At 35.2% G+C, this 15,291-nt stretch overlaps 2 protein-coding genes across 2 annotated transcripts; both read left to right on the forward strand.

Moving 5' to 3' along the window:
• Positions 1 to 11,172: 11,172 nt before the first annotated feature.
• Positions 11,173 to 12,189, forward strand: LOC118740014. Its single transcript, XM_036471514.1, has one exon. The coding sequence runs from the start codon at positions 11,173 to 11,175 to the stop codon at positions 12,187 to 12,189; it is 1,017 nt and encodes a 338-aa protein (XP_036327407.1).
• A 56-nt stretch (positions 12,190 to 12,245) lies between these two features.
• On the forward strand, positions 12,246 to 14,717 carry LOC118740015. Its single transcript, XM_036471515.1, has one exon. The coding sequence runs from the start codon at positions 12,246 to 12,248 to the stop codon at positions 14,715 to 14,717; it is 2,472 nt and encodes an 823-aa protein (XP_036327408.1).
• Positions 14,718 to 15,291: the final 574 nt, after the last annotated feature.

Here is a 15,291-nt window from a genome sequence, read left to right on the forward strand (position 1 = left end):
AGATTACATAAATATAAAAAATTTGCATTTCCTACGCGTAGCTTTCTAGATATTTACTTGTACAAAAAACGCAAATTTGCATTAAAAACTGCATTTATTACGTGACGGACATACAAATTATCTTTTTCGCGACTTTATTGAATGGACTGTAGAGGACCAATCACGTTGCATGCCTTCAATAGTCAATCATATCTGATATACGCTCCACCGCACAGTGGTCAATAAATGGAATTTAATGTTCATAATTCACTGGAGCCTTCCTTTCTCAACCAATTTGATTAATTATTTTTTTAAATGAAAGCTAATACAATTTTCAAGAGACTAGATGAGCCCAATTTTTAATTTTGTATTTTTGTATATTAAATTTTTTTAGTGCAAAGTGCAGAAAAAGTGCCAATTTTGAAGAAGATTCTTTATCAAAAATATTTTTTTTGTTTTTGATTTTTATAAAAATCTTGGGTATGCAGTTTTATATATTATTAAATTTTAGTATAATAAAGTGTAAGTTGCAAGTCGCTAAGAGTTCGCGTTGATTTTTAATAATTTTTTCGCTAACATTTCGAGCACATCTGCATGCTACATAGGAAATAAAAGCGTTTTTTATTTTATTAAAAATCAACGCGAACTTTTAGCGACTTACAACTTGCACTTTATTATACTAAAATTTAGTAATCTAATAAACTGCATACCCACAATTTTTATAAAAACTAAAAACAAAAAAAATACTTTTGGTAAAATTTTTTTTTAACATTTCAAATTATTACTTTTTAGTTTTTGTTTTGATTTGTGAGAACCCTACAATTGTTTTTAACTAGTTTTTATTATGAAACTTTTATTAGCTGGAACAGGAGAATCGGTCTTCTTCAAAATTGGCGCAGTTCTGCACTTTGCACTAAAAACTTTAATACAAAAAAATAAAAATTCGAAAATTGGGTTCAACTAGTCTCTTGCAAATTTTATTAGCTTTCATTAAAAAAATAATAATAATTGGTTGAGAAATGAAGGCTCCAGTGAATTATGAACATTAAATCCCATTTATTGACCACTGTGCACCGGTCCTCTCTTCAATAGTTTTCAAGTGCGCTCGGGTATCCACCGCGTTGCTTACTCGACAGAAATATATAAACAAATATTATTGCAATTGTAGAGTGAAATCTAAAATCAGCATTTATTAGCCATTAGTTATGACGTTTTTTTTTATCAAATAAAATATAATGAATTAGGCACCAATTGCATGAATATGCAATGGAAATTATTAGGGGATTCTCCAACTCCATTTTCTATGTATAATAGGGTTGCCAGACTTACGGCGTTTGGGAGTAAACGTACCCCTTTTTTATGCAATGTACTTCCTTGTACTCCCAAAAAAAATCTGGAAATGTACTCCTTTTTTAATTTTGTACTTTTTTTACTCCTTTTCCCAGCTATTCATTCTTTACTATATACAGCAGGGGTTCCCAAACTTTTTTCACCTCGGCACCCTTTTTGTGCTAAAAAAATTTTGCGGCACCCCACTCTTCAAATGTCTACAAAAACAGGAAAACACAATGCAAACTTTATGCTCCTTTAACTTTAATGTGAGGACTAAAATTGTTTTGATGATTTCATTATTTCCTTTAAGTTTATTGGGAGCTTTGACAATTTTAGCCTGAAATCATTTGACGCTGAAAGCTTGCTGGTGTATTTGTTTCTAACCAACTTCACAAAAAGAAGGTTATCAATTCGTCGGAATATTTTTTTATTATTTTTTTCTATGTATGTTACCGCATAACTTTGGACCACGTTAACCGATTACTATAATTCTTTTTTAAAGGAAAGGTGTTACCTGACAGGTGGTCTAATTTGGTTTAAATCCGATCATTGGATTATGAATAGATTAACGATAATCTTAAATTCTTAGAAGGGAATTGAAAGCGGTTTTGTTTTTTTTGCTTAAAAATTACTTGTTTATGTAAGCATTTGTTGAAAATGTAGTCTCACATAGAAATGTAAAAGTAAGGCCCCTATTATGAGTTGCATTCGACTGTGGTCGAAAGTGCTGATCGGACGAATTTTCATTTGGTATTATGACGCTCATTGGATGAAGAATAGCGCTATTGTGAATTTCGCTCGGCTAGGCTGTTTACAACATTAGCGCACACAAGGCGTGGGTTTTGGGGTTCAAACCCCCCTAAAGCTAATAAACTGAAATACAAACTGTATCCTAAAGCCAGCTCTCAAGAAAAATGACAAGAAATATTTTTTATTATAAAGCACTTTGCTTTTGTTGTAAATTTTCTTGAAGAAATAAATATACGAGCATTTTTTTCTTGCGAGATGCAAATTGATTTAAGAAATTTTGATAGAAGAAAATTCCTATTCCATTTCTTGTGCGCCAATTTATATGAATTTTTCGTGTTTTTTTTTTGAGAGCTCTTAAAAGTTTAACTGCGAATGAAACCTAAAAATATGCAATGCATACTCACTTACTGAGTCTCAAAGAGTTTACAACTGATATGTCCTTAACAAGGATTCGAAGATTTAATTTGCCCACTTCGAATTCGTTCCACCAAAATTGCCTACATAACAAAAATTCAAGTTCATTTAATTTTCTCGGTATTCGAAATATTAAAAAAATTTGGCAATCTTAAAAAATCACCATCTCATTCGAAAACCAGAAACCAGATATCGAGGAAAATGAACATTAAAACTCTTCTTTTTTTAATTTTTTTATTACTTTTGCAAGTTGAGCGCATCTTGTGTTTATAGAACTTTATATTAAACAAGTAATTTCAAATTACGGGAAGACATTGAGGTACCATCTTTCCGATAAAAAAAAAGAATTATTGAAATCGGTGCACGTGGTCCAAAGTTATGCGTTAGCATACTCGAAGTCGGTTACAAATGTTTGAGTTTTTTGCTAATTTTATGTAAATAAATGCAATTTATGAAACTTCAAAAAGTTTATTTATTTATTACATACTGTACATAAAACTTGCATAAATGTACTTTAATGATCATTTTATCTGAAGCGAATTTTCAGAAGTATAAACCCCTCCCAAAATATATTCCTGGGTGCGCCCCTGGTTTACAATATTATATTTTTCACCGCTGAGAAGTTTTATTTACAAATCGAGCTAACTAAGAATATGTATGTAAATTTGTGCAAATTAAAATAAAAATAAAAAAGAAATAAAAAAGAATGCGAGTTTATAAAAACGTGGGAAAATGAGTACAACGGAGTTCTGGTTCAACGATTCGTCAGAGGATGAGAGCTTGGTAAACTGGCCAGGAGTAGAAAATATTTAAGAGGGTTTAAGTGTAGTCTTTCGAATCAATAAAAATGGTTTAAAATTAGGGTCTAGCAGCCATAAATTAAAAAAAAAACAAACGCAAATCCTACATTTTTCACAATTTTCTAATAATTCGCTACACCATTGAAAGCAAAATTCTGTTCGACAGAAACTTCGATACTCAAAGAAAATTTCGACGTGGTTGTATAGCTCATAATTTCACTTTCGATGTTCGATCTTCGATAACCAGCGAAAAAAATAACGCTAAGAAAATAATTTGTACAGCCAATTTCACGAAAGCAATTTAAGTGTTAAATGATTTTAATTTTTTGAATTTTGTTTTTGTTATTTTATGGCCTTATAACAATTATATTATATGTCGGCCGCTGTGGTGTAGTGGTAAGCAGTGCGCGCTTCCACTCCACAATGCCTGGGTTCAAACCCTGATCAAAGCAACATCGCCAAAATATAGAAAAAAAGGTTTTTTCTTAACAGCGGTCGTCCCTCGGCAGGCAATGGCAAACCTCCGAGTGTATTTCTGCCATGAAAAACAGCTTCTCATAAAAATACAATCGCCGTTCGGAGTCGGCGTAAAACTGTAGGTCCCTCCGCTTTGTGTGACAACATCAAGGCGCACGCCACAAATCGGAGGAGAAGCTCGGCCAAACACTAACATGTAATGTACTAATGTGTAAGCGCCAATCTGTTATTATTATTATAACAATTATATTCAACAATTTTTATTGAGCTTGAGGCCGTTTTTAATGAAAAACTTATTGTGGAAAAGCAACAATAATTTGGAAAAATGGTAAAAGTGATAGCTATTTCGGAAATCACCACATTTCCTCATCAGACTTCTTTCAGTAGGATTCGAACCGACGATCCCACTGACTCAGCCAGTTGCCTAAAAGTTAAACATTCCAAAAATTGTTGAATATAATTGTTATAAAGCCATAAAATAACAAAAACAAAATCGGTTAACGTGGTCCACAGTTATGCGGTAACTTACATAAAAACAAGTAAAGAAGTATAAGTTCGGGCGTAACCGAATTTTATATACCCGGCGCAGGTATCACCTATTGTCGTTCCAACTTTCTTTAAACTACCTAAAAGTCTATAACAGTCTTATTTATTGTTAAGAGATTGTTGTAAGTATTAACTTGGAGTAAATTAACGTCATCAGTTAAAGAAATCCAAAGGAGTTTTCGTATATCCAAAAATTACCGTTGTACGGGAAACCGGTGAAATTTTAGGCCAATTTGAATAATTTTCGACGAATTGCTTTTTCGTACCAAGGTTATTAAATACACTAAGTTTGGTAGAAATTGATAAATCGGTTACCGATATACACATTTGTGGTCGGGGTGTATCAATTTTGAGTAAAATGGCGTCCTTAAATTACGAAATATTGAAGTTTCAAGCATTTCTAAAATTTACCGTTATATGAAAAGCGGCCGTAATTTTAGTTCGATTTCAATAATTTTCAACGTTTTGCTTCTATGTGGCAAGTACAATAACCACACCGAGTTTGGTACAAATTGGTAGAACGGTTACCGAGATACATATATGTGATCATAAGTGGGCGGTGCCACGCCCAATTTCCAAAATTTTATCATAAACACTTGGTAAAGAATTGTTGCAAGCATCAATTTTGAATAAATTAGCTTAAATATTTACTGATTTATCGAAGATTTTTTATTTCTCTAAATTACCGTTATATGAGGTGTAGGCGTGGTTATCCATTTTGAGTGAATAATCTTTAGTAGTTACTAAAATATCGCAGTTTTCGTATTTCTGAAAATTGCCGTTATATGGGAAGTGGGCGCCGTTACAGTTCGATTTCGCCCATTTTCAATACGAACCTACCTTGGATAAATGGAAACCTACATACCAAATTTCGTTGAGATATTTCAATTTTAGCTCGAGTGATCGTGTACACGGACGGACGGACAGACGGACAGACGGACGGACGGACGGACAGACAGACATGGCTTAATCGACTTCTCTATTCATTCTGAGCATTAATGTATACATTTGTCTATATCTATCTCGATTCGTTTTGGCTGTTACAAACAACCGTTATGTGAACAAAGTTAATTTCTTAAGGCTTTTACATAAGGTTGGAACTTCCTTAAACTGTACTGTAAAAAGTAAGAAGAAAATAATTTCATTATAGTTGACATGTTTCAGGTAATGTTTGATATGCCCAAGAAAGTAATAAAACAAAAAGATCAATTGTTTTATGGGCATATCGCCGGGGCGTTACGTATCAGTTGCGATAATATGATGGAGCTTAATTTATCTGCTGACGTTGTTTTGTCGAGTGTTGCTTGTTATCTCGAAAATATCTTTCTTTTTAATAGCAACAAATTTGAACATTCGAATGGCTTTTGCCCATAAGTTACAATTCTCTTTTCACAATTTACTGACATATTAAAGGAGTTTTGCCTACAGACATAGAGTTACGTACTCTTTTTAGCGAGTTATTAGTCTTTCAAAAATGTTGCGTAGTTGAAAAAATTAATTTGAGCCATAAGTAAATATAGATGAAGTTTTTAAATAGCGGTACTTTTCCACAGTTTTAACAAATATGTAATTTTTTTTCAATACCACTCTCAAACGAAGCAACTGAGAGGATCTTGAGTATAAAGTTTGCTTCCTGGCGCAAAGAGAGAAACCGGCTTCTAATTATGCTTCCTGGCGCAAAGAGAGAAACCGGCTTCTAATTAAATTTTTTGAAAGTGAACTTCAAATTAAAATTAATTCTAAAATGAAATGTTTAGAATTCATTGACCATTTAAACACTGAAAAGGGAAATGATCTCATTATTGCTATTCAAAAATGTCATAAATATAAAATAATTTATTGGCTTCTGTGTACAATGATGTGTACACTCATGCTAAAATGAATTACACTTATTTTTAATGAACTATATTTTATTTATATACCAAAATATTGTTAAAAACAAGTATTCTGGGCGTTTTAAAGTATTATCTATTACTTACATCCATAATTTTGCTTTTGAATAAAAATGAACTGAAAAGTTCTGAAAAAGTCTAACGTACTGATTTCGCGCATAAAAAATCAGGCAACCCTAATTACAGCAAACCGATATTCGGGTTGGTAGCAAAATGGAACGTACGAACGACGGACGGATTACAGCATAGGGGCGTTAGTGTTAGATTATTTAAAATTTAAAATTTGAAGTTGTTCTTTAGTTTAGACTGTTGATAAATGCCGATATAATTGCAGGTTAACACTTATTTTTTTTTTAGTAAACATTGCTAAATTTTGCAATTTTCTCTTGTACAAAAGTTATATGGTCAACCCGGAACCACTCGGAATTACGCGCTCTAAAAAATGTCATGCCTATTTTCATTTCCAACCTCATATTTCTCCGTGCGAAAACTTTCGAATTTACTACTTTAACATTTTTCACCCGAATATATGTATGGTCATTGTAACGTGTACATATGTATGTACATATGAACTAATAAAAACATTTGTAAAAACGAGTCTAAAAGCATTTAAACAGTGCATACCTAAATTCAGGATGTCGGCTGGAGGGGCCAGATATGACATTTGGTAAAAACAATCATTCAAGATGACATTCTCTTAACACAACACCTGAATGCCTACGTAAGCCTTCTTACCTAACAAAACATGACAAGGCGAAGTTCATCAGCACAGATGATGGAAAAGGGACTGCATCAGAAACTGGAACAGGTTACGTTAGGCATTTCATCTAAGTGTTCGCTTCTTAAAAATGACAAGAAACAAGGGTCACTTTAATTGCGCGCGAAAACAAAGGGTAAACACAAAGGGGTAAGAGTAAGCATAAGGGTTAAAGTAAGAATTTCTATTCATAGAATTTCATCAAATGCTCTTCTTCCGCACTGCAGCTCAAATGGGTTGCTTACATGACCAACATGTGACAAGCAAAATCTCGAAATGAGCGAGGAGTGATCGCTGCCAGATATGATAATGTTGATCGTTTTTTAAAGGAAGCGTTCAAGGATGCTAATGAAATTAACGCGAACCCGTTTGCAGGCCGGATGGGACAATTAAAGGTCACGGGCTGGCCTACTGTGAGTCAAGCTACAGATAATCATCATTTAACAGTTGCCCAAAATTACGCCAAGTCACAGGACCTCGGGGTTAAATTTGGTGTGTGATGGGCGGTTAGAGGAATGTCTTTTAAGAAGAAAAACTTGATAAGATAATGTCCAAAAACTTTACCACAAAATGATTGGCCAAACCATTATGTAGGGAGAAATGACTGGCCAGCGGTAGCAAAGTTACGTATAAGTTATTTGCTGCAAGAGTGTCATAATCCATTTTTTTTAGTTAAGTATGCAGAAATGACCGCCTCCTCCTTTTTAGCACAAACACTTCTTCCTTCTCTTCTTCTATGCTGTGTAAAAATTCCATAGTTTATCGATTAACCATAGCTCGTAAAAGGAAAATTTGTATTAATTTTTACTTTGGGAGCGTATGCAAATTTTAAAGAGGTTTTTATTTGTTTGGATTATGACACTCTCGCAGCAATTCAACGATTTGTATGTATGGGTATCTAGATACATGTTTAACTTATGCATGCATGCACATATACTACATATGTGTGTGCATGTGTTCGTCAAAAATTAACAAAATCGCGTGGAGAAATTTAAAATTCTGCATTTCTGAAACTCTTGCAAATTAAAATTACGTTTGGACTTTTTTGGAAAACTGGTTCAGTACTCTCTGTTGCCAGATGTTGACTGCATAGGAAGAAAAGTGTCAGCTTTGTACAAGGATATACAGATGTATGCAGGCATTGTATGGATGAGGACGATAATAGATGTGTGAATGTTTGCCTACCTTCAGGTACTTCAATGTTAATGTGCGTGATTTTAATGTGGCTATCGTTGATTGTTTTTGACAGCATCTAAGAGAAAAGTGTTCAAGGAATAAAATCTTTGTCTGTTTGTTGTGGAGTTCCGCATGCGCATCAAGCACATCCATGTGTACATAGATATGTATGTATGTAAATATAAAATGGAGTGCCTGTATTTGTAGTCATGCAGATGTAGAGGAATTCCGCGTTTCTTTCGAGCTAACAAGAACACCGCTCAAAAGGGGTCAATCCGTGAAGTGTCCTTAAAGATGTTTTTAATAAGCGCCTCATCATCGCCGTCACTTCGCGTTAAATCTCACCGTTACCGTTCATTTAAAAAACTGATCTAGATTTTCGATTGTTGTTCCTACATTCATACATACATACATACATTTTTTTGGTAATGTCTTTTATATGTAAAGAACGGCAAGGTTTAAGACGGTTTTGGACAAGTTCGCTGATGAGGCCGATTGTTTATTTAGCGCATCTAAATCCCCGCCCTTGCAGTTGCAACTATTTTTTGAAAAATTAAGAAAAGACATTGGATTGGACAGATGGACACAAGCTTTTTGTTGATCCTTTGATTGAATTCTAATTGTAATGAGCTCAAATGTACGTGAATAAATACATACATAGACACATAAATGTGTATGTATGAACCTCTATTGCAGTAAATATCCTTCGTTCTTTGTAAAGTTTTTCTCATGGAAACTGTTCACGTGCATTTTCTAACTGCTGATATTTTCATGTTAAGCACATATGTATGTATGATATTACAAGTACATAGCTACTTATGTATAATCGTATTTAAAATTTTGAACAATTGTTAAACTGAAAAGAGGAATAATGCCATCCAATGTATTTCATATGTCCGTCATTTCTCTCTATCTATATATATAAAAAAGGATGTATGTATGTATGTATGTATCTATGCAGCTTATAGACTCCGAAACCATTCAGCCGATTTTGTTAAAATTTCCAGGATAGCTTCATAGAAACTCGGAGAGTGTTCCTGTGAAGTTTGGCTATTTTTGAAAGAGTTGCCACCTTTCAGAAAAATAAAATTTATTTAAATATGCAAGTAAAGTAAGTATAGATATCAAATGGAAGGTATTTGAGAAAGATATTTAAGAAAATTTACATCAAAAAATATTTTAATAAGTGTTGCCACCTGGTCAAAAAGTTAAAAATAATGAATATCTAATGCAATTCACATCAAATATTGCAATATGGGTATCAAACGGAAGGTATTGGAGAAAGATTCACGCCAAACATATTTTTGAGTAGAGTTGCCACCTCTTTCAAAAAAAGTTAAATGACATAAATGTGTGTATTAAAAAGTATTTCGCAGGATACGTGTCAAACGGGAGCTATTGGGAAATGTTTCAGTTAAGACCAATTATCGTATAGAGTGTCCACATACTTAAGAAAATAAAATCGGATAATATTTTTAAGAAATACCAAAGATTTAGAGTGTGATAAACTTCAAAGTCTGTCAAACCGAAAGCTTACCAAAAAGAAAATGCCGAATCCAAATTTTTAAATCTATATGTGAACATATGTATGTATGTTAATGCCAGAGTTGTATAAATTTTCACCAGGTTGCAATTTAAAAACGGAATTTGTTTAATAGTTAAAACCCAAAAAAGTACTCAATAGTAATGCATAACTTTTGTTTCTTATTGAATAAGGCTAAAAAAATATAATAAAATTTGCAATAAAAAATGTTGTAATATTTTTTCCTAATGCGCATACGAGATTTTGCTTGCATAATTTTCCTTAATTTGGGTGTATAAATTTATTTTTCCACAACATTCATGAAGAGAATACCTACATAGAAAACACTTTGTTACCTAAGTTCACATAAATAAAGGGTTTAAAAATTTCAAATTATTTGGGAGGAAAGTACCTGCAGAATTATAGCATTCGTTTTTATTTTATGGTTGAAGGTAGTTAAATATTGTTTACAAGAGTATATTTTGTTTCCCAAGTTTACCTAAACAACGGCTTCATAAATCTTGGGATTTTTCCACAACATTCTTGAAGAAAATACCTACGTACAAAGAAATTTTTCTGTATACACTAATTCAGATAAATAAGAAGTTGCGAAAGTCTACCGATTTTTTTTTTAATTTATTGCAGGAAAAGTACCTGCAGAGAATATCTTCTGCTGTTTGCACACGTTTTAGCATAGATAAAATATAAGGATTTTTAATCTTTTTAAGTGGAAGGTACCTTCAGAGAACATATTTATATTGTTTGCCTGAGTTACATAAATATAAGGCCGCATAGCTAATACATTCGCTCGTAGCAAGTGTAGACACTGCGCAAACGATATTGAATTCTTTTTCATCTGAGATCAGTTCAACATACAGAGTATTATTATTTACATTCACAAAAAAATAAAATCATGCCACCAAAGGAAGCATCAATTGGAAGAAAAAACCCCAATACAAAAAAGTCGAATGAATACAGAGCGGCGAAGATCAACGAAATGTCCGACTTCAACAAAATCGAAACAGAGAGACAAGCTTGAGAAATGTGGAAACGGAAAACCAGCGGGAATCTCGCCTCCAGCAAAATCGTGTGAGAGCTTCAACCTCCAGAGACGCTGAAACCCTGGAACAACGAGAATCTCGCCTTCAACAAAATCGTGTGAGAGCTTCAACCTCCAGAGATTCTGAAAATCCCGAGCAACGCAACGAACGGCTTCGCACTACTCTATCACGATTGACCCATTCAAGAGAAAGAACACATTTAATGTTGGCGGCATACAATTATGACAAAAACAGAGACTACGAAAATCATGCAGATGTCGCCATTGGACCGATGAATAAAGTTTGTTTGCATTGCCATGCTTTGAAGTTTGCAAAGGAACCACCAGGAATGTGTTGTTCAAATGGTAAAATAGTTTTGCCATCGTTAATTGAGGCACCTGAACCACTACTTAGTTACCTTTCTGGCACAACTCCTATTTCGAACCACTTTTTGAAAAACATACGCAAGTAAAACTCTTGCTTTCAAATGACTTCGTTTGGAGCAACGAAAATTATATCTGAAGACATGCCAACATTCAAAGTTCAAGGCCAAATATACCACAAAATCGGTTCATTGCTCGCAGTGCCACAACAAGATGCGAAATTTCTGCAAATTTATTTCACTGGAAATGATGCACTGGAAGTAGACAAGCGTTGCGCAATTAGTTCTGGGATCCGACGCGAGATCATTTCAAGCTTGCAGGCAATGTTCCACGAACAAAACAATTTGATTCGCCTTTTTAAAACAGCTCTGGATCAAATGCCATCAGATGACTATAGTGTTGTTATTAGAGCAGACAAAGCTCCTGCTGGTGAATATGAAAGGCGCTTCAATGCTCCAGTAACAGGGGATGTTGCAATTGTAATAGTTGGCACCGAATTCGATCGACGTGACATCATTATCCACCGGCGAAATGCTAATGTGCAGAGAGTATCGGAAACACATCGATCGTATGATGCACTCCAATATCCAGTGCTGTTTCCCCGTGGAGAAGAAGGATATCATTTCAACATCAGGCAAGTCGACCCCAGCACAAGTGAAGCGACGACAAAGAAAGTGTCCTGCATGGATTATTATGCAAACCGCATTATGATTCGTGGAAATGAATCCAATCATATCTTAAAATGTCGTGAATTATTCCAACAGTTTATTGTGGACATGTACGCGAAAGTCGAAAGTGAACGTCTTCTTTTCATTCGCTTAAATCAAAAGAAGCTGCGCGTTGAAGAATACGTTCAATTACGTGATGCAGTTGCTAATGATGGAAACATTGCTGACATTGGACAAATGGTAATTTTACCTGTAACATATACAGGAAGCCCGCGGCACATGCTCGAATACGGGCAAGATGCTATGACGTACGTTCGAAAGTATGGACGACCAGACCTATTCATCACCTTCACTTGCAATCCATCGTGGAGTGAAATAACCGAATTGCTTTTGCAGGCCAGAGCTCATCGCACAGACATGATCTTCTCGCTCGAATATTCAAGCAAAAGCTAATAAGTGTTATGAATGTCATCACGAAGAATTTTGTTTTTGGAGAAACCAGATGATGGATGTACTCAATTGAATGGCAAAAGAGAGGCTTACCACACGCTCACATTTTGATTTGGTTGAAGCAAAAAATTATACCTACACAAATTGATAGCGTTATATCAGCCGAGCTTCCAAATCAAGCCGAAGATCCCATTCTTTTTGAAATAATCAAGAAAAATATGATTCATGGGCCATGCGGTACTTTTAATCCTAATTCACCATGTATGCAAAACGGCAAATGCACAAAGCGATATCCACGTGAGTTGATTACTGAAACTCAAACTGGATGTGATGGATATCCTCTGTATAGGCGAAGAAATCCCACTAATTGTGGATACACAACTACTATTAAGATGCGAAGTGTAGATATCGACATAGACAATAGATGGATCGTGCCATACTCGCCACTACTTTCAAAAATGTTTAATGCTCACATCAATGTTGAGTATTGTAATTCGGTAAAGTCCATAAAATATATTTGTAAATATGTTAACAAGGGCTGTGACATGGCAGTATTCGGATTAGCAAATCGAGGTGATGAGATCACGCAATATCAAACAGGGCGCTACATCAGCAGTAACGAAGCAGTATGGCGGATATTTGCATTCAATATTCATGAACGATATCCAACGGTTCAACATCTCGCTGTTCATTTGGAAAATGGTCAGCGGGTTTACTTCACCGAAGAAAATGTGCAAAATAGAGCAGAGCAACCACAAAACACAACACTCACTGCTTTTTTCGAATTGTGTACATCCGAAAATTTTGCTAAAACGTTGCTGTATCAAGATGTGCCCAAATATTATACTTGGAACACATCGACAAAAAAGTTCAACAGAAGAAAAAGAGGTGCAATTGTTCCAGAGCATCCTGGTATATATTCGTCCGATGCATTGGGACGTGTGTATACTGTTCATCCAAATAACGCCGAGTGCTATTATTTGCGGTTGTTGCTGCATACAATCAAAGGGCCGACATCATTCCTTGCATTGAAAACCATCGACGGAGTAGAATGCCAAACGTACAGAGAAGCGTGCTTTAAACTGGGCTTACTTGAGAATGATCAGAATTGGAACACAACTCTGACCGAAGCATCACTCACGTGCCATCCAAAGCAAATACGAACTTTGTTTGCGATAATTTTAACAACATGCGCACCATCAAATCCTCGACAACAGTGGGAAATGCATCGTGAAAGCTTCAGTGAAGATATTCTAAGACAAGCACGTGCAAGCGATCCAAGTCAGAAATATTCGGATGACATTTTCAATGAAGCTTTAATATTAATGGATGACTTATGCATGTCAATCAACAACAAAGCTCTTTGTCAACTCGGTATGCCAGCACCGACACGAGATAGAAATGCTGTACAAGACAGAGACTTGATGCGAGAACTGCAGTTTGATGCAAATCAGCTTGAACGATTTGTGCAAACGCAAAAAGAGTCTTTAGTTGCTGATCAGAAAAAAGCTTATGACAAAATCATGCAACGTGTAACCAAAGGATATGGCGGAATTATCTTCCTAGATGCTCCAGGAGGTACCGGGAAAACTTTCCTCATCAATTTAATATTGGCGTCAGTTCGAATGCGAAATGGGATTGCAGTAGCAGTAGCATCATCGGGGATTGCATCAACACTACTTGATGGAGGACGTACAGCGCATTCAGCACTTAAGCTTCCATTGAATTTGCACCAGACCGAAACACCTACATGCAACATCAGCAAAAACTCTGGTATGGCCATAGTCCTTAAAACGTGCAAAATTATAATTTGGGACGCATGCACCATGGCACATAAGAAATCGCTCGAAGCACTTGACCGAACTCTGCGAGATTTTCGTGGAAAAGACCAACCGATGGGAGGCGCTCTTATACTTCTTGCAGGTGATTTTCGTCAAACATTACCCGTTATACCACGATCAACGCCTGCAGACGAGCTGAACGCGTGCTTAAAGGCATCGCATCTGTGGAACTATGTCGAAAAAGTTACGCTCACAACAAATATGCGAGTGCATTTGCTGCAAGATACGTCTGCCCAAATATTTTCAAAGCAACTTTTAGATATCGGAAACAGTAAAGTTCATATTGATCGCACAACAAATGAGATATCATTTCCGTCCAACTTTTGTCAAATGCAGCAGAGCATTCAAGACGTCATCGACAGGGTATTTCCGAACTTAACGGTCAACTACCGAAATCCGGAATGGCTCCGCGAACGTGCAATTTTAGCTCCGAAGAACGATGATGTTAGTAAATTAAACGGTCAAATTCAATTGAAAATTCTAGGAGAAGCGGTCGAATATAAATCGATTGATACAGTAATGGACAAAGATCAAGCTGTTAATTACCCAACTGAATTTCTTAATTCTTTGGAGCCACCTGGAATGCCTCCTCATTCGTTGGCGTTAAAAGTTGGATCACCAGTGATGCTTATTCGGAACTTGAACGCGCCGAAACTGTGCAACGGAACCAGAGTGATAATAAAAAATTAACACCGAATTTGATCGAGGCAACAATCATCAGCGGTAAATTCAAAGGCGAAGATGTGCTGATTCCACGTATACCGATGATTTCCAACGATTTACCGTTCGAATTCAAGCGGCTTCAATTCCCTTTGCGTCTTGCCTTTGCTATAACTATAAATAAAGCACAAGGGCAATCATTAACTATTGCGGGTTTGGATTTGAAAAATTCGTGCTTTTCACATGGCCAATTATACGTCGTCTGTTCACGAGTTGGGACATCACAAAATTTATATATTTACACACCAAATGAAAAAACTAAAAATATTGTTTATCCCTTAGCATTAAGGTAAATAAAAAGGTATTCAATTTCAAATCTCTAAATACATGTGTTTTTCTTTGGCGTAGCAACGCGCGCCGGGTATTGCTAGTTTAAATAAAAATAAGGCTGAGGGCTTATTAGTAACGAAAACTCTGTCTAATAAATATATAGCAACATATGTATGTACAGTGAAATTCCTCGTTACGGACAGTCCTTAGCCATATTTCAAACCATTTTAATCAAAACATTTCTCATAAAACGAAATTGGTGATCTAATTCCTA

This window comes from Rhagoletis pomonella, unplaced genomic scaffold (assembly GCF_013731165.1).
Source record: "Rhagoletis pomonella isolate Grant_MI unplaced genomic scaffold, Rhpom_1.0 Rhpom_scaffold_00005, whole genome shotgun sequence".
In the NCBI taxonomy this organism is placed as follows: domain Eukaryota; kingdom Metazoa; phylum Arthropoda; class Insecta; order Diptera; family Tephritidae; genus Rhagoletis; species Rhagoletis pomonella.

Coding starts and splice junctions, on each gene's coding strand:
- LOC118740014 (XM_036471514.1), top strand. CDS start 11,173: ATGACTTCGTTTGGAGCAACGAAAATTATATCTGAAGACATGCCAACA.
- LOC118740015 (XM_036471515.1), top strand. CDS start 12,246: ATGTACTCAATTGAATGGCAAAAGAGAGGCTTACCACACGCTCACATT.